The sequence below is a fragment of the Leucoraja erinacea genome, chromosome 14 (genome assembly GCF_028641065.1).
Source record: "Leucoraja erinacea ecotype New England chromosome 14, Leri_hhj_1, whole genome shotgun sequence".
Taxonomy (NCBI): Eukaryota; Metazoa; Chordata; class Chondrichthyes; order Rajiformes; family Rajidae; genus Leucoraja; species Leucoraja erinaceus.
This window is the reverse complement of record NC_073390.1, coordinates 46,504,829-46,525,068: the sequence shown is the minus strand read 5'-3', so window position 1 is coordinate 46,525,068 and position 20,240 is coordinate 46,504,829. Positions and strand designations below refer to the sequence as shown.

The window sequence follows — 20,240 nt, the reverse complement described above, 5'->3', positions numbered from 1 at the left end:
GTGGAGGATAAAAGGGAAACATGGAACACAGGAATGGGAGATGAACAAAAGAGAGCAAGGTGATTGGGATGGTGGAGGAGGTGTCTGCACACTAAGGCTTAGACTTTACTTTGGAGGCACAGCGTGGAATAAGGCCCTTCGGCCCACCGAGTCCTTGCCGACCAGCGATTAACACTAATCCTACACACTAGGGGTAATTCTGCAATTTACCAAAGCCAATTAACCTACAAAACTGTACGTCTTTGGGGGAAACCAGAGCACCCAGAGAAAACCCACACTGGGAGAACATCCAAACTCCGATTGAGGGCGAGGGTCAGGGGAGGAAAGGGGGTTGCTGGGGGAGTATTCAAGATGAGTATTCAAGATGATGAAAATCCATTCCCAGTCTATAACAAAGTCAAAAATCAGAGCTCATCAACGTGAAATATTTTATGAAAGAACTGTTGTGGAGATGAGGAGAAATTTTTGAATTCTCTAACCTCTGCAAAACACCCCCTTCCCTTTCTCCCCTATAAGTCCACCCCTTCTTCCACCACCCCCCTTCCTTGAGTCCTGGCTGAGTTTGCACCTATCTCTGCCCTCCCCTCCACTTTCACCTAAACAATTTGCATTACATCAAATCCTCTACCTTCACATTCCTTTTAACTCACGCCTAGCCAGTGTTCATTTCTAACCTTTGTCCAAGCATCTGCCTATCAACTCCCCCCCGTCACCTTTGTTTACCTATGACCTGTTAGGCTTTGTCCCACCCCTGCATGGAAGGACATTCGTGGAGAGGTTGGGTGAGTGGGCAGACGCATGGCAGATGCAGTTTAATGTGGATAAATGTGAGGTTATCCACTTTGGTAGCAAAAACAGGAAGGCAGATTATTATTATCTAAATGGTGTCAAGTTGGAAAAAAGGGAAGTACAATGGGTTCTGGGGTGTCCTTGTACATCAGTCTATGAAAGTAAGCATGCAGGTACAGCAGGCAGTGAAGAAAACAAATGGCATGTTGGCCTTCATAACAAGAGGAGTTAAGTATAGGAGCCAAGAGGTGCTTCTACAGTTGTACAGGGCCCTAATGACGCCACACCTGGTATTGTGTGCAGTTTTGGTCCCTTAATTTGAGGAAGGACATTCTTGCTATTGAGGGAGCGCAGCGTAGATTTACAAGGTTAATTCCTGGGATAGCGGGACTGTCATATGCAGAGAGAATGGAGCGGCTGGGCTTGTATACTCTGGAGTTTAGAAGGATGAGAGGGAATCTTATTGAAACGTATAAGATTATTAAGGGTTTAGATTTAGATAGTTAGATTTAGCTCTTAGGGTTAACGGAATCAATGGATATGGGGAGAAAGCAGGGTACTAATTTTGGATGATTATACATGATCATAATGAATGGCGGTGCTGTCTCGAAGGGCCGAATGGCCTACTCCTGCACCTATTTTCTATGTCTCTCTATTTAAACTATCAAGGAATTTGGCAGGACCAACCAATGTCATCAATGTCAGATTGCAAGCACATGCAACAAAATTGGCACAACTGGTATAGTTGCTGCCTCACAGCACCAGATATCTACGTTTGATCCTGTCCACCGGCGCTGTCTGTGTGAGGAGTTTGGACGTTCTCCCAATGATCACATGGGTTTCCTCTGGGTTCACCGGTTTGACTCCCCCATCCCAAAGACGTGTAAGATTTATAGGTTAATTGGCTTCTGCAAATTGCCCCTAGCGTGGACGATAAAATGGGTGATCGCTGGTTGGCATGGGGGGGGGGACAAATTGGAAATACAAGGATAGAGTTGAAGGGAAAGAGAGTATAGGAAAAGTTAAAAAAGACACTGGAATTAACAGGACAAAAAGCTCACGAAGGGATAGGAGAGTATTACCAAGTGAAATAGGAATCAATGTGAAAGATGAGGTGAGTAATGGGTTAAAAGTATTATATATGAATGCGCAAAGTATAAGAAGTAAAGTGGATGAGCTTGAAGCACAGTTAGAGATTGGTAGATATGATATTGTGGGTATTACAGAGACATGGCTGCAGGAGGATCGGGGCAGGGAACTAAATATTCAGGGTTACGTCCTATAGAAATGACAGGCAGGTGGGCAGAGGAGGTGGGATAGCTCTGTTGGTGAGGGATGAAAAATGGGAGTTATCTACAGGCCCCAAAACAGTAGCCTGGATTTAGGGTGCAAGTTGCAGCAGGAGTTAAAATTGGCATGTAACAAAGGTAATGCCACTGTGGTTAAGGGAGATTTCAATATGCAGGTAGACTGAGAACATCCGGTTGGTTCTGGACCCCAAGATGGGGAGTTTGTTGAGTACTTCCAAGATGGATTCTTAGAGCATGCTTGTATTGGAGCCTAACAGAGAGAGGCATTTCTGGATTTAATGTTGTGTGATGAACCAGATTTAATAAAGGGAACTCAAAGTAAAGGAACCGCTAGGAGGTAGTGACCATAATATGATTAGTTTTAACCAGCAATTTGAGAAGGAGAAGGTTAAATCAGAAGTGTCAGTGTTGCAGTTGAACAAAGAGGACTATGAAGGCATGAGAGTGGAGCTGGCCACTGGCCAAGGTCGACTGGAAAAAGATCCTGGCAGGAATGACGGTGGAACAGCAATGGCAGGAATTTCTGGGCATAATCCAGAAGATGCAGGATCATTTCATTCCAAGGAGGAAGAGGGATTCTAAGGGGAGTAAGAGGCAACCGACAAGGGAAGTTAGGGATGGTAGAAAACTAAAAGAAAAGGTGCATAACATAGCAAAGAGTAGCCGGAAGCCAGAGGATTGGGAAACTTTCAAGGGACATCAGAAGGTAACAAAAAGGGCAATACCGGATGAAAAGATGAAGTACGAAGGTAAGCTCACCAAGAATATAAAGAAGGATAGTAAAAGCTTCTTTAGGTATGTTAAGAGAAAAAGATTAGTAAAGACAAATGTGGGTCCCTTAAAGGCAGACACAGGTGAAATGGGGAACAAGGAAATCACAGAAGAGTTGAACAGGTACTTTGGTTCTGTCTTCACTATGGAACACACAAACAATCTCCCAGATGTACTAGAGGACAGAGGATCTAGGGAGACAGAGGAACTGAAAGAAGTTTGCATTGGGCGAGAAATAGTATTGGGTGGACTCAAAGCTGATAAATCCCCAGGGCCTGATGGTTTCCCTCAGGGTAGTCAAGGAGGTTGCTCTGGAAATCGTGGATGCATTGGTGATCATTTTCCAATGTTCTATAGATTCAGGATCAGTTCCTGTGGATTGGAGGGTAGCTAATGTTATCCCACTTTGCAAGAAAGGAGCAAGAGAGAAATCAGGGAATTATAGACCAGTTAGCCTGACATCCGTGGTGGGGAAGATGCTGGAGTCAATTATTAAATAAGTAATAATGGCGCATTTGGATAGCAGTAAAAGGATTAGTCCATGTCAGCATGGATTTATGAAGGGGAAATCCTGCTTGACTGATCTTCTGGAATTTGAGGATGTGACAAGTAAAATGGATGAAGGAGAGCCAGTGGATGTATGTATATGGACTTTCAGAAAGCCTTTGATAAGGTCCTACAGGAGATTAGTGGGCAAAATTAGAGCACATGGTGTTGGGGGTAAGATATTGACATGGATAGAGAATTGGTTGGCAGACAGGAAACCAAGAGTGGGAATAAACGGATTCCTGTCAGAATGGCAGGCAGTGGCGAGTGGAGTGCCGCAAGGCTCGGTGCTGGGGCCGCAACTATTTACAATATATATTAATGATTTAGATGATGGAATTAAAAGTAACACCAGCGAATTTGCAGATGGCACAAAGCTGGGTGGCAGTGTGAACTGTGAAGAGGATGCTAGGAGGTTGCAGGGTGACTTGGACAGGTTGAGTGAGTGGGCCGATGCATGGCAGATGCAGTATAGTGGAGATAAATGTGAGGTTATCCACTTTGGCGGCAAGAACAAGGAGGCAGATTATTATCTCAATGGCGTCAGATTAGGACAAAGGGAAGTGCAACGAGACCTGGGTGTCCTTGTGCACTAGTCACTGAAAGTAAACATAGAAACATAGAAATTAGGTGCAGGAGTAGGCCATTCGGCCCTTCGAGCCTGCACCGCCATTCAATATGATCATGGCTGATCATCCAACTCAGTATCCCGTACCTGCTTTCTCTCCATATCCTCTGATCCCCTTAGCCACAAGGGCCACATCTAACTCCCTCTTAAATATAGCCAATGAACTGGCCTCGACTACCCTCTGTGGCAGAGAGTTCCAGAGATTCACCACTCTCTGTGTGAAAAAAAGTTCTCTCTGTGTGAAAAAACATGCAGGTATAGCAGGCAGTGAAGAAAGCCAATGGCATGTTGGCCTTCATAATAAGAGGATTTGAGTATAGGAGTAAAGAAGTCCTTCTGCAGTTGTACAGTTGCAGGTCCTTCGGCAGTGGAGGTCGATTCACTGGATGAATTTAAAAGAGAGCTCTAGGTGCTAGCGGAATCAAGGGGTATGGGGAAAAGGCAGCGACGGGTTACTGATTGTGGATGATCAGCCACGATCACAATGAATGTCAGTGCTGGCTCGAAGGGCTGAATGTCCTCCTCTTGCACCTATTGTCTATGTTTCTAATTCACTTTAAATGAGAAAAGTGCTGACCCACAATTTTCCTGAAAGATTACAGCCCATTTCAGAAATATGGAAAAAGTGATAGTTAAAAAATGTTTCAAAACAATAAAAAAGACAATACAAGTATAATCAGTCCTCCCACTCCAAAGCAGCTCTCTAAATAAACTTGCTGCAAACAACATTGCTGTCTTCTCTTGACATCACATCTTGGCAAGTATACATTGACTTTGCAAGTGGTGCAGTATGCAATTCCCAGTACGATGTATATAGTTTAGTTTAGTTTAGCGATACAGCGTGGAAACTGGCCACAGGGTCTGCACCAACGAGCGATCCACACACACTAACACTATCCTACACACACACTAGGGACAATGTTACATTTATGCCAAGCCAATAGCTATTCGTAGGGGGCGCTGCAGCGGCTGCGCCTGTCAGCAGCGCGTTAGTCTTTTCAATTTTTAGTATGTTTTAAAGTTTGTTTTAATATTCCTTTGTGTGTCTTGTGTGGGGGAGTGAGGGGGAAAAACCGCTTTGGTCGCCTCCTCCACGGAGAGGCGACTTTTTCCAGGTCGCCTCCCCCGTGGCCTAACAACGAGGATCGGCGCGGCCTTTTCCGGAGACGCGCCCGGGGGCTTCAGCGGCGGGCGCAGCGTGGACTCTCGGCGTGGAGCGGGTGAGCCCTTGCTGGGGCTCGCTGGAGGGGAGCGCTCCGTTTCGCTGGCCCGAGGCAGCCGGCAGCCTGAAGCCGCGGTCTGCAGAGCTCCAGATGGCGCGGCGTCCACAGCCCGGGATCCCTCGTGGGGGACCCGGGGGAAGAAGAAGCCATCACGGCCGGCCCGCGGCCAACTTCTACCGCGGGTGCGGCATGGACTGCCCATCACCCCTGGAGGGGAGCTTTGACCACCGGCCCTGCAGTCTGCGGGGCTTCTGGCTGCGGCGCGGCGGGAACCTTAAATCTTCGACCGCCGGCCTGCGGCCTACACCAGCCTGAAGCCGCGGTCTCCAGTGGGGAAGGGCCAATCCTGGACTTACCTTGACTTTGACTTTGTCGCTTACCATCTGGACGCCCGCAGCAACGGCTGCGGAGGGTGGAGGTCCCGACCACGGGGGAGGACTGGCCAAGTGATGAATGCTGTGGTGGATGTTTGTGTTACATTTTTATTGTGGTTGTGTGTTCTTTATTATTGTACCGCTGCTGACAACCCAAATTCCACCGACCCTGGTTGTGTGGCAAATAATTTCTATTCAAATTCTATTCAATTAACCCTCAAACCTGTGGGTCTTGAGTGTGGGAGGAAAAATGGAAAATCTTGGGAGAAAAACCCACGCGGTCACGGGGAGAACGTACAAACTCTGTGCGGACAGCACCTGTAGTCAGGATCGAACTCGGGTCTCTGGCGCTGCAAGCCCCGTAAAAGGCAGCATCTCTACCGCTGCGCTACTGTGCCACCCTGACAATGAGAAAGGTGTGATTTTTTGAAACTCAAGGTATTGTGTCTTGGAAGTGGGAAAATAAAAGAGTTATTTGATTGAAAGTATTAAAGCTAGTTGCTGGAGTAGAAAGAAACTACTTGGAAATGTACATCCGGGGGGGCAGAGTCCAGGGCCGGTCTATCAGGCATGAAATTAGAAAACACTTCTACAGAAGGTTGGAGGTTCAGAACTCTCTTCCACCAACGACAATTGTTTGCAAGGTCAAGTGTTAATTTTAAGGCTGTGAAAAATACATTTAGACAACAAAAGAATTTATGGGATATAGGAAAAATGTGGGTTTACTTTAGTTTGGAGATACAGCAAAGATACAAGGCCTTTGGCCAACCGAGCCGCCACTGACCACTAATACCATTCTACGCACTCGGGACAATTTAGGACCTTTACCGAAGCAAATAAACCGACAATCCTGCACGCCTTTGGAATGTGGGAGGTAACTGGAGCATACGGCCACAGGGAGAATGTACAAACTCCATACCGACAGCATGCTTAGACAGGATCGAACCTGGGTCTCTGGTGCTGTAAAGGCAGCAACTCTACCGCTGCGCCACCATGCCGCCGTGTGTATGGTACGTCTTACGGAATGGTGGAGCTGGTTCCAGGGTGGGGGGAATGTTATTTTCCTCTCATTAGTCTGGAGAGTTATAGAGGCTTGCACATGAAATGGGAGCAGGATAGTGATAACATCAGAAAGAAATTGGCCCAATGCCAACTCCCCCACTGCAGCGGTGGTGGTCCTGTATTCCAGCACACAATGCTGGAGTAACTGTGCTGATATATTGTGTAGGAAGGAACTGCAGATGCTGGTTTACACCGAAGAAGACACACAATGCTGGAGTAACTCTGTGGAGAGAAGGAATGGATAACATTTCGGGTCGAGACCCTTCTTCAGGCTCTCGTGAGGAATGCACATTCAAAGGTCTGAAGAAGGGTCTCGACCCGAAACGTCACCCATTCCTTCTCTCCAGAGATGCTGCCTGTCCCGCTGAGTTACTCCAGCATTGTGTGTCCATCTTCAGTGCCCTCCTGCAGATTTAGATGGACCACACTTACTTCATAAATCGCCTATTGATTGGGACAATAAGACGTTGTTGAGGCAAGTCATGAGATCTGATTTTCCTCCAAGTACTTATCTGAATCAGTTTTGTTGATAACCGATAGGCTATCAAATATTAACATTTCCACAGAATGGCGAATGAACATCGACTGATATATTTGCAGAAACTCCAGAATTACAAATCTTACTGGCAGCAGTCGACACCAGCGCAGCTATAAAGTGTACATATATTCCCCATCACAAATCTCTGTGAACAGTTGCGTGTTCCCTGCATGAACGTACGAGCAAGTGTGGAATATAATAACTTTTAGAAATTGTAAATGAATCAAGACCAACCTCCATAATTGAAAAATGGTAGAGAATGTACATTTCCTTTTCGAACGTATCTGCAACATAAAACCAGCGCAAATTACTACACACATCATTTCAGTGATGGGCATGAATAATTTGAGTTTAAACTAATCATATTATGTTGCAGTGATATTTAAAAAAAAAAAAAAAAATCAGGACTAACGATAAAGAACAACTAAAAGATCGCATCATTGGAGGAGGTAGTTGAGGCTGGGACTATCCCAACATTTACGAAACAGTTAGACAGGTACATGGATAGGACAGGTTTGGAGGGGTATGGGCCAAACGCGGGCAGGTGGGACTAATGTAGCTGGGACATGTTTGTCGGTGCGGGCAAGTTGGGCCGAAAGGCGTTTCCACACTGTATCACTCTATGACTCTAATAAAGATGACAAACAGTAGTTAACAGCTAAAAGGAGTGATAACAATTAGAAATGACATCTACATCCATCTGAACAAATAGTTATTCTGCTAAAGATTATTTATCTGATCAGAATTAGTTTGGTAGCCATTCCACATTCAAAGTCACCGTTCGCTGTGTTATAGGTTGCTGAAGTATCTTGTACACTACCTTTGGTTTCTCCGTCATCCCAGAATAAATCTCCACTGGCCTTTCCTTGTTCATCAAGGGCAATGAGGAGACTGAGAGGCTTCTTCCGACTGAAAATCAGCAGAATATTTAGTTCAGTTTATTAATCCCACTCGTCCCAGGTACAGCAAAAAGCTTTTGTCACATGTTATCCAGTCAAAGAGACTATACATGATTACTTTGAATTTAGCTTATTGTCATGCACATCACATGTACCGAGGTACAGTGAAAAGCTTTTGTTGCGTGCTAACCAGTCAGCGGAAACATCATAGATGATTACAATCGAGCCGTCCACAATGTACAGATACATGATGAAGGAAATAACGTGAATAACGTCTAGTGCAAGATAGAGTCCAGTAAAGTCCGATCAAAGATAGTCTGAGGGTCTCCAATGGGGTAGATAGTAGCCCATGACTGCTGTCTAGTTGTTGGTAGGATGGTTCTGTCACCTGATACCAGCTGGGAAGAAACTGTCCCCGAACGTGGAGGTGTCTGTTTTCACACTTCAATACTTTTTGCCTGATGGGAGAGGGGAGAAGAGGGAGCGGCCAGGGTGCGATTTGTCCTTGATTATGATGTTGGCCTTGCCGAGGCAGCGTGAGGTGTTATCGGAGTCAATGGAAAATTACAGATAAAATTTATAAGATGCATGTCTGTGATAACTTCATTATCTGTGATATTGTAATCGAACATGTTTAACTTCAGTAAAACAAATCATAAATCCAGCTACACATACCTATAAAATGTAGTTTTGGCTGGCTGTTGTGTAGGGAAGATAAATCCTCCTCTGACATGTAGTCCCAGTTTATCCGCTGGTAGAACCATATCTACAAACTGCTTTCGAAGTGTTACAGCAGCACCCTAATTTAACAATAAAAGTTGTAAAGACATAGATACCTATTGTTATATTTAGAATTGCACAGGGTTAGGTGACCTCTAATGCATACGAGAATATTTAATATTCTTAACCTCGTTTCTTTTTGCTTTTAAGTTGCGTTTTTAGAGATACCGCGAGGAAACAGGCCCTTCGGCCCATCGGGACCACGTTGGCCAGCGACCATCTATACACGGGTACTATTCTAGACACGAGGACAACTTTTACAGAAGCCAGTTAAACTACAAACCTCTAAGCCTTTGGAGCGTGGGATGAAACCGGAGCACCCGGAGAATACCCACGCGGGTCATGGGGAGAACATGCAAACTCAGTACAGACAGCACCAGGAGTCAAGATCGAATCGGGGCCTGTAAGGCCGCAACTCTATCGCTGTGTCATGCATAGAAAATAGGTGCAGGAAGGGCCATTTGGCCCTTCATTGTGATCATAGAAACATAGAAAATAGGTGCAGGAGTAGGCCATTCGGCCCTTCGAGCCTGCACCGCCATTCGATATGGTCATGGCTGATCATCCAACTCAGTATCCCATCCCTGTCTTCTCTTCATACCCCCTGATCCCTTTAGCCACAAGGGCCACATCTAACTCCCTCTTAAATATAGCCAATGGACAGGCCTCAACTACCTTCTGTGGCAGAGAATTCCACAGATTCACCACTCTCTGTGTAAAAAATTATTTTTTTCATCTCGGTCCTAAAATACTTCCCTCTTATCCTTAAACTGTGATTCCTAGTTCTGGACTTCCCCAACATCGGGAATAATCTTTCTCATCTAGCCTGTCCAACCCCTTAAGAATTTTGTAAGTTTCAAATATACCTTGAATCCACTAGCCCCTAGAGCTCTATCTAACTCTCTTTTAAATTCATCCAGTGAATTGGCCTTGACTGCCTTCTGTGGCACCTTATCTTTTAGTTTTATTCCATCCCTAACTTCCCTTGTCATCCACGGTTGCCTCTTACTCCCCTTAGAATCTTTCTTCCTCTTTGGAATGAAATGATCCTGTATCTTCGGGATTATGCCCAGAAATTCCTGCCACTGCTCTTCCACCGTCATTCCTTCATTAACAACTTTGGAATGAAAGCATAGGCGATGTTTGGGGTCAGAATCAGTCTGAAGAAGGGTCCTGAGCCGAAATGTCGTTTGTCCATTCCCTCCAAAGATGCTGTCTGACTAGTTGAGCTCCTCCAGCACTTGCCTTTTCAATATATCTGAATGTCACCAGCATTTAAAACAATCTCAAATTTATCCAAAAAAACGATTTAAAAGATCTTAAAAATGAAGATTAAAATATACAAATACTTAAAACATCTCTAAACAGCTTCAAACATTGACATAAACTGAATTAACTCAGTAAACCGAGTTAACTTACACATGGTCCCTTGCAGTTGTGTTCAAACAAATGGATTCACTGTCTCTTTGCCAAGTCTAAACTTCGGCTGACAGATTCCCCAACGTAGCTGCTGGACACAGCAGGGGATCTACACTCCATAACTTGCAGCAGCTGCCTCACAGCACCAGAGACCCGGGTTCGAACCTGACCTTGGGTGCTGTCTGCGTGGAGTTTGCACTTTATCCGGTGGGCGGCGCGGCTCTGGCCAGCAGCGGCCTCTGCAGTCTGTCCGCGTTTTTTTATTTTCTGTCTGTGTTTTAATGTAGTTTTTGTTATTTTTTGTTGGGGTGTGTGTGTGTGGGGGGGGTGGGGGTGGGGTGGGAGGGGGGGGGAAACTTTTTTAAATCTCTCCCTGCACTGGAGACTCGACCTTTTCTCGTCGGGTTTCCGTTGTCGTTGGGGCCGCAACGAGGAGCGGCCTACAACAGGAAGAAGCCGGGGACTCTGGTGCTACAACTCACCGTCGCCGTCGCGGGGCTGGCCGAGTCCGGAGCGGGTGGAGCGGTGGAGGAGCGCTGCTGCTGCTGCTGCTGCTGCTGCTGCTGCTGCGCCCGACCGGAGAGTCGGAGGCTCCAACGACAGGTCTGTGGACAGCGGCACCGGGAGCCCGCGGCTCCCTGGAGGGAGACCGCTTTTCAGGGCTCTCGCAACGGCGACTTCCCCCGCCCGAGTTGAAGAGCTCCCGGAGCGGGGCCTGACATCACCGCCCCACGCGGCTGGGAATGGCCACGGGACTCTGCGAGCGCACACCGGGGGCTCTAACACCAAGACACGGTGTGCGACCTCGCACCACCCGGCGTGGCTTTAATGGCCGCGGGACAATCGCCATCGCCAGCCGGGGGCTTTGACTTTGACTCTGACATCGGGGGGGGGGGGGGGGGAGAGTGCAGTGGAGAGATACGTTTATTTGGCCTTCCATCACAGCGATGTGATGGATGTTTATGTAAATTATGTTGTGTCTTGGGTCTATGTGTTTGTATGTATGGCTGCAGAAACGGCATTTCGTTTGGACCTCAAGGGGTCCAAATGACAATAAATTTGTATCTTATCTTATCTTATCTTATCCCTGGGACCGCATGGGTTTGCTCCGGTTTCCTCGTGCAGGTTTGTTTGCAGGTTGATTGGCCCTCTGTAAATTGCCCCCAGTGGATGAGAAAGTGACACAACATGGAACTAGTGTAAGCGGGTGATCGATGGTCGGCATGGGCTCGGTGGGGCGAAGGGCCTTTTGTCCTGCTCTATCTTTTCAATCGATCAAAATGGAGGAGAATAGGTTCCAACATGCCCTGGTACATTGGACTACAACTAATGTGCCTCCCGCAGCTCCCTGTTGCACACATATTCTCTGCATGAGCTTTGTCCTTCTCCTTTAGTACATCTGCAGCTCAGGAAAATATCTACCGGAACACCGTTGGCTGCTGTAGGCAGGCTTTAAATTAAATGTCAGATCTAACCAGCAATTCATGTCAAGGAAATCATGTTGTCCCTTGCGCTTTGTCTTCATTTCTTGGGATGTGTTCACTCTCAGCAAGACATACGAGATAGTGATCGACTTCAGGAAGAGAAGCGGTCCACATACCCCAGTTTGCAATGATGCCGCCAAAGTAGTCAAATTCCTAGGAGTCAATATCACCAACAGCTTCCCCTGGATCACCCACATTGTAACAACGACCAAGAAAGCACACCAACGGCTCTGCATCTTTCGAAGGCTTAAGACGTTCGGCATGTCCCCGACAACTCTCACCAACTTCTACAGATGCGCCAGAGAAAGCATTTTAGTGGAACGCATCACAACATGGTTTAGGAACAGCTCCATCCAAAACTGCAAGAAAATTACAGAGAATTGTGGACACAGCCCAGGCCATCACACAAACCAGCCTCCCCTTCCATTTTACTTCATCTACACCTCACGCTGCGTTGGCAAGGCCACCATCATAATCAAGGACTAGTCGCACGCCGTCCACTCACTCTTGTCCTCTCTCCCATCGAGCAAGAGGTACAGAAGCACAACAACAAGAGAGCAGTCCTGAGCTTTACTGGATTTTATCTTTACTGGATTTTATCTAGCAAAAAACATTATCCCCTCTATCATGTATTTCCCTACACTGTGGACAGCCCGATTGTGATCATGTATTGCCTTTCCACTGACTGGTTAGCATGCAACAAAAAGCTTTTCACTGTACCTCGGTTTATGTGCCATAAACTTAACTAAACTAAACTAACCACCTCCACAACACATCGTCTCCAGACCTCAAGGATACCACCATCATTAAAATAGTGAGCAGCATCGATATTCGGCACGGACACAATGGGCCGAAGGGCCTGTTTTTGTGCTGTATCTTTATATTGTAAAAAAACTGAGCCCTGCGAGGTACCCATTGTCAGAGAGCAGATGGGGAAACGTTGGCAAAGAACATCCAGCGAGCTTGTGGTGGAACGTGCTGCAAAATGGTTGGGTCTGTCTGCCAGCTCCAGCTCATTATTAAACTGACATTTATTTAAGCATGACAATCACTGATTCCAAGGTAGACACAAAATGCTGCAGTAACTCAGCGGGTGAGGCAGCATCTCTGGAGAGAAGGAATTCCTTCTCTCCAGAGATGCTGCCTCGCCCGCTGAGTTACTCCAGCATTTTGTGTCTACCTTCGATTTTAACCAGCATCTGCAGTGCTTTCAGATAAATCACTGAATCCACATCTGCAAGATCTTGTAGACAGCTTTCAACTGCAATAAGCCAGCAGCAATGTCTGCTCTGTTATCTATCAACTTAAGTATATAGAAATATTATTCATAACCTGGATGGTGTTACATAACAAGTTCTGGGAGTTTGGTTCAGTTTAGAAATAGAGTGTGGAAACAGGCCCTTCAGCCCACCGAGCCAACCAACACTAATTCTATCCCATAGTCAAGAGTGTTCTATTGTCGTTTGTCCCAGATGGAACAGTTAAATTCTTACAGAATATGTGAACATAGTGCGCTGTAAACAATGTAATAAACAAGGTAACAATAATAGAGCATTAATAACAATAATAGTCTAGGTAGATCACAGCTTATTTGAGGTTGTAGTGTTTAGGGACGATTGTAGTGTTTAAGGACACTAGGGCCAATTTAGAGAAGCCAATTAATTTACAACCCCGCACGTCTTTGACATGTGGGAAGGAAACCAGAGGACCTGGAGAAAACCCACGAGGTCACCGGGAGAACATGCAAACTCCGCACAGATAGCATCCGTTGTCAGGATCGAACCCGGGACTCTGACGCTGTAAGGCAGCAACTCTACCGCTGCGCCACCCTGCCGCCCACTATTCTATGGCAAGGATGGCCAACGATGAACTAGGAATTCAATACAGGAAAATGAACTTAAAGCAACACTTACTACTTCGTAATCATACCAAACGGCGTCAGGAATATAAGCGCGGGCAGATTCAGCACCCTAAAAAATATGGGAAAGTGCGAAAAGTGTTAAGATATTTCAGAAAAAATTCTGCCACTCTTACTACAATTGTATTATTTCGTAGACGCATTATGTAAAACAAATCTGTAGATATCTTCTGAATAGAAGGTATCAAATCCCAAGAGATCTTGATTGGCCTTAGAAAAGTCCCAGATGGAACCCAACAACCAAGCCTTACTGGCTTGTTAGCCGGGGAATAATGAATGATATTTGGGAATCAAAATTATCACGGGAATAAAAGGATAACAGACCTCGATCAAACCATTTTTTAAAATCATACTTGTACTTGAAATGAAAATCATTCTTATTCTGCAATTTTAGTTTAGTTTAGAGTCCACAACGGCCAGCGATTCCCACACACTTATAGTATGCTACACAGGCCAGGGACAATTGACAATGATACCAAGCCAATTAACCTACAAATCTGTACGTCTTTGGAGTGTGGGAGGCAACCCGGAGATCCCGGAGAAAACCACCGCAGGTCTTAGGGAGAACGTATAAATTCCGTACAGGCCAGTACCCGTAGTCAGGATCGAACCCGGGGCTCTGGTGCTGTAAGGGGGCAGCAACTCCACTGTTGAGCCACCGTGCCGCCCAAACAACATTTAGTTCAACAATTTTAAAGAGTCAATTTTAACTGTCCCAGAATCCATTATCAAGAACTTTTATTGCTTTAATAATACTTTCTCCTTAAACTTTGAACAAGATATTTTCTGGGCATCTATTTTTGCATAGTTATTGATGGGCTTTTATTAAATTTGGAAAACCACCTCTCCAGCTACAAATGAACCGTGAAGGAAGGTATAGGGACAATAGGTAGACCCAAACAGTGCAGAAACACGGCCTCCGCAACTCTACCGCTGCGCCACCGTGCCGACACCATGTAGAAGATGCAGAGAAACGATCAGTTGGAAACAGTGTTGTCATTAGCTTTACAAGAATGAGGGGGGGGACTTAATTGAAACCTACAGAATAGTGAAAGGTTTGGATACAGTGGATGTGGAGAGGATGTTTCCACAAGTGGTAGAGTCTAGGACAGAGGTCATAGTCTCAGAATAAAAGGACGTTGAGGAGAAATTTCTTTAGTCAGAGGGTGGTGAATCTGTGGACTTTTTGTAACAGAAGGCAGTGAATGCTAAGTCAGTGGATATTTTTAAGGCAGAGATAGATAGTACGGGTGTCAGAGGTAATGGGGAGATGGCAGAATAGACAATAGACAATAGGTGCAGGAGTAGGCCATTCGGCCCTTCGAGCCAGCACCGACCACTCAATGTGATCATGGCTGATCATCCACGTTCCTGCTTTCTCCCCATACCCCCTTACTCCGCTATCTTTAAGAGCCCTATCTAGCTCTCTCTTGAAAGTATCCAGAGAACCAGTCTCCACCGTCCTCTGGGGCAGCGAATTCCACAGACTCACCACTCTCTGTGTGAAAAAGTGTTTCCTCATCTCCGTTCTAAATGGCTTACCCCTTATGGCCCCTGGTTCTAGCCTCCCTCAACCTCGGGAACATGTTTCCTGCCTCTAGCGTGTCCAAACCCTTAATAATCTTATATGTTTCAATAAGATCCCCTCTCATCTAAATTCCAGAGTGTACAGAGTAAAGAATGGGGTTAGGAGGGTGAGATGGATCAGCCATGATTAAATGGCAGAGTTGATTCTTTTCCTTATGACCTTATGAAAGAGTTTAAATAACCTACAGGATCCAACACTGGAGTGATGAGAAGACCAGGTCCCCATAGAAACTGCCGATCAACAGTCCATGTCTCTTTGTCTGAAGAGAACCTTGTAAAAGAAAAAGCAATTCATTCACACAATTGTAGATACTCTTCATGATGTGGATGGCGGCTGAGAAATTGAATGTTTACTGCTTTTCCCCACACTACAGAAAATATTAATCATTACATAATATTATGTACTCAGCAACTCTTTGCTACGATCAACGTTATTATATCTGCTGAAAGACCAGTTTAGATAAGAGTGCCTGAAAAACACTACTTCCCAAAACACACCAGACGTCACAGTGGTGCAGCGGGTAGGGCTGCTGCCTCACTGCACCAGAGACCCGGATACCATCCGGCGTGGAGTTTGCAAGTTCTCAGTGTCACCGCCTGGGTTTCCTCCAGGTGCTCCGGTTTCCTCCCGCTTCCCAAGGCGTGTGGATTTGCAGGTTAATTGGCCCTCTGTAAATTGCCCCTAGTGCGCAGAGAGTGGATGAGAAAGTGGGAATAACATAGAACTAGTGTGAGCGGGTGGTCGATGATCGGGATGGGCTCGGTGGGCTGATGGGACTGTCTCCGTGCTGTATCTCTATTCATCATCGTTGAAAACATCAGCGACGCAGTGGTGTTGGTTTCCAACGGGAACGGTGACGGACGCACCACACATCTCTGTCCTCCAGTTCCTGCGGACTTCCGCCGCTGGAAGTATGGGATTTTGTCGTGTGTGTGCTTTATCATCATTCTTTACAATGCCATGTACGACAGTGATCTACTGAGGGGTTGGACAGGCTAGATGCAGGAAGATTGTTCCCGATGTTGGGGAAGTCTAGAACAAGGGGTCACAGTTTAAGGATAAGGGGGAAATCTTTTAGGACTGAGATGAGAAAAACATTTTTCACACAGAGAGTGGTGAATCTGTGGAACTCTCCGCCACAGAAGGTAGTTGAGGACAGTTCATTGGCTATACTTAAGAGGGAGTTGGATGTGGCCCTTGTGGCTAAAGGGATCAGGGGGTATGGAGAGAAGGCAGGTACGGGATGATCAGCCATGATCATATTGAATGGCGGTGCAGGCTCGAAGGGCTGAATGGCCTACTCCTGCACCTAATGTTTCTATGTTTCTATGAAGTGTGGATGGCCGTTGGCTCGCTAGAAGCTCATCCACCCTGTATCTCTAACTAAACAAAAGAAACAAGCTTTTTGTATTTAATAAAAAGGATGCTTGTTGCAGGGGCTTTTTTACACCAAAGACAGACCAAAAGAGGTGCAGTAACTCAGCGCGCCAGACAGCATCTCTGGAGAAGGTGGGTAGGTGCCCTTTCGGGTCGAGAGCCTTCTGCAGAATCCAGAGATGCTGCCTAACCTGCTGAGTGACTACAGCATTGCGTGTACATCTAAGCTTTTCATATTAGTCTTTTGAAGTTACAAAATCCTCCCTGTTATTTTGTCACAACAAACTAAGCCTTTGGGGGGATGAGTAAAAAAGGAGGAATTACACGAGGGAAAACGACAATGGAAAAATTGGAGTGTAAAGCAATTAAATGGAACTTACAAAAGTCGAGTTGAGAACATGAAGCGATTTGAAGATCGCGGAGAAGCATTTAAAAAGAAAATCATTGTGCTGGGATTTTAGGAAGCTCTGTGGCAGTCATAAGAATCAAAAGGCAATGTTATGTGGGCTGGGATGTGTCTGTGATGTGAATCCAAGTTGAATTGTTACTGGGGAGGAGCGAGACGGACAACAGGGGCAGTATTAAGGGCGGCACGGTGGCACAGCGGGAGAGTTGCTGCTTTACAGCGCCCGAGACCCGGGTTTGATCCCGACTACGGGTGCTGTCTGTACAGAGTTTGTACGTTCTCCTCATGACCCCGTGGATTTTCTCAGAGATCTTCGGTTTTCTCCCTCACATCAAAGATTTGTAGATGAATCGGCTGGTAAAACAGTAAATTATCGTGTGTGTGTGTGTGAACTTCTGTATGTGTAAGTATGTGTGCGCGTGCACGTGCGTGTGCGTGTGTGTGTGTGTGTGTGATAGTGTTAATATGCGGGGATCGCTGGTCAGTGCAGACTCGCTGGGCTGAAGGGCCTGTTTCCGTGCTGTATCTAAACTAAACAGGGACAATAAAAATCAAGTCTGGATGTGGGAAAAGACAAGGTTAACAGTTTGCGATGGACAAAACTTGCTGGAGTAACTCAGCGGGTCAGGCAGCATCTCTGGTGAAAGTGGGTAGGTGACCTTTGGGGTTGAGACCCGCCCACAGTTTCCAGGGTGGCTGCCTGACCTGCTGAGTTACTCCGGTTTTGTGTTGGAACGCTTCTTCAGACTGGAAGTAGAGGTGGAGGGGGTGCCTGTGGCATCTAAATAGTTAAACAAGCTGAGAAGTACAGTAGAGGTGCATTGGGGCACAATATCAGGGGGTGGGTAAGCTCTAATATCAAATTCTCTACGGTATTTTATTAATATTAAATTCCTTGGCAGGAATCAATACATTCAAACTATGTCACTGGTAAATGGATTATGGGTCAAAATCATTTTTGTTTGTGCACTGTAACCATCAGGAGGAGAATACAGTGTATCCTTTTATTTCAGACTTGTTAACACGAACCTCAAGGTGCGAGAGATACAAGTCATAATGGGAATCTTTGCAGCTAACATCCATGAAAAACCCTGGTCCAAATCCTCGTTCAAACACATTTAATTTGTTTGGATCCATCTCTGCTCAGCCTACAATCCTCTAATAGCTTCCATTTTTTTTTGTACACCCTGATCCTCCTCCACTTCACAATGAATCTCGTTTATTGACGGAGACAGATAGCTTTTTCCCAGGTCTCTGATAATTCCATTCCAACTCGCTAGCTGGAAGGTTGACAATAATAGCCTAAGGTGGTGATTTTCAGAGAAGAAAGATGTGGCTGTTAAACTCACATCGTCTTTAATTGCTTCGGCCCAGATCAAATGGGTAGAATGATGGGGAGTGGATGGCTAAAGCCAGATCAAAAGGGGAAAAAAAAAAAAAATCAGAAATCAACCTAATTAACAATCAATTGGCATTGATTAGATTTTCTACCATTTTAATTTCAGCACAAGTCATTCAGTTTAGTTTAGAGATACAGCGTGTAAACAGGCCCTTCGGCCCACCGAGTCCGTGCCGACTAGCAATCCCTGCACACTAACACTATCCTACACTCACTAGGGACAATTTACAATCATACCAAAGCCAATTAATCTACAAACCTGTACATCTTTGGAGGGTGGGAGGAGACCGAAGCACCGGGTAATGGGGAGAACGTGCAAACTCAGTACAGACAGCACCCATAGACAGGATCGAACCCGGGTCTCTGGCGCTGTAAGGCAGCAGCTCTACAGCTGTGCCACCGTGCCACCCTGCTCAAACTATTCAAGCAGAAAGAATACCATAACATACAGCAAACTTTATTCTACGCACCTTATCTGGGCAGAGAAATAAACACATTATATTGTATTGGAATATAACAAGCCTTTAATAATCATCAGAATTCATAGTAGAAACATGGAACTGTAGATAAAAGCACACAAAGTGCTGGAGTATCTCAGCAGGTCAGGCAGCAGTTCTGGAGAACATGGATAGGCGACATTTCAGGTCGAGACCCTTCTTCAGTCTGAAGATGGGTCTCGATCCGTAATGTCACCTATCCACATTCTCCAGTGATGCTGCCTGACCCACTGAGTTACTCCGGCACTTTGTGTCCCTTTTGTTCTTGCACCAGAATTCATTGACTTTCCAAAAGTACTTACTCGTGGAGTAGAGGCCGAACTACAGTGTCCCCGTAGACGTGGGCTTTGTGAAACAGGGTGTAGAGATAGGGGAGCAACGTGTAGCGAATATTCAGGTAATGCCTGGAACTGTTCACTAAAAGAGAGTTTTCACCAAAATAAGCTGGGTCTTGAGGCTAGAGAGGAAAGATGAGTGTTACTGCAGTTATTAATAAAATCTAACCTTCTAACACGGTGATAAATTATTTCCTCCCAATGTCACAACATATTTATTGCCAGCTTTTTGAAAACCTACTTCATAATTTTCTGCATTGTGGTTACGACAAAATGGATAAAAGGCTCCAACTTGCATCCATCTCCTGCACAGTTCTTCCGTTGTATTATCAAAGAAACCACAAATGTCTGCACCAATCTGCAAAGGTGAAGTACAGTTGTAACTCCGTTAGTACTTCAAAGGGTCAAGGTTTGTTTAGTTTAGTTTAGAGATACGGCAAAGAAACAGGCCCTTCGCCCACTGAGTCTGTGTCGACCAGTGGTCCCCGCACATTTACATTATCCTACACACACACACACACACACACGCACGGGCCACTTTACACTTATATCAAGGCAGTTAACCTACAAACTTGTATGTCGCTGGAGTGTGGGAGGAAACCAAAGATCTCAGAGAAAACCCACGCGGCCACGGGGAGAACGTAAGAGCTTCGTACCGACAGCGCTCGTCGTCAGGATCGAACCTGGGTCTCGGGCGCTGCAAGCACTGTAAAGCCCCCGTCCCACTTTGGAGACCTAAACAGCAACCTCTGGTGACCTTGCCCGACACCCAAAAATAATAATCAAGGTCGAGGTGACCTGCAACCTCCTACCACCTCCCACGCATATGTTGAAAACCTTCCTCGACTATGAAGAAAACCGGCTTCGACTACACCTGCGACTAAAAAATGATCGATT

The 20,240-nt window shown here is 45.8% G+C and overlaps 1 protein-coding gene across 2 annotated transcripts in view; it reads right to left on the bottom strand.

Annotated features, from left to right (window-relative positions):
- Window positions 1-20,240, bottom strand: part of si (sucrase-isomaltase (alpha-glucosidase)) — a 194,663-nt gene that overhangs the window by 95,174 nt on the left and 79,249 nt on the right. For both annotated transcript variants that reach the window (XM_055646336.1, XM_055646337.1), the window contains 7 exons: window positions 19,585-19,701; window positions 19,311-19,465; window positions 15,515-15,599; window positions 13,737-13,793; window positions 8,816-8,940; window positions 8,062-8,150; window positions 7,476-7,525 (listed from right to left, as the gene is read on the bottom strand). In XM_055646336.1, the coding sequence (XP_055502311.1) occupies window positions 7,476-7,525; window positions 8,062-8,150; window positions 8,816-8,940; window positions 13,737-13,793; window positions 15,515-15,599; window positions 19,311-19,465; window positions 19,585-19,701 (678 nt within the window). The remainder of the gene's footprint in view (window positions 1-7,475; window positions 7,526-8,061; window positions 8,151-8,815; window positions 8,941-13,736; window positions 13,794-15,514; window positions 15,600-19,310; window positions 19,466-19,584; window positions 19,702-20,240) is intronic.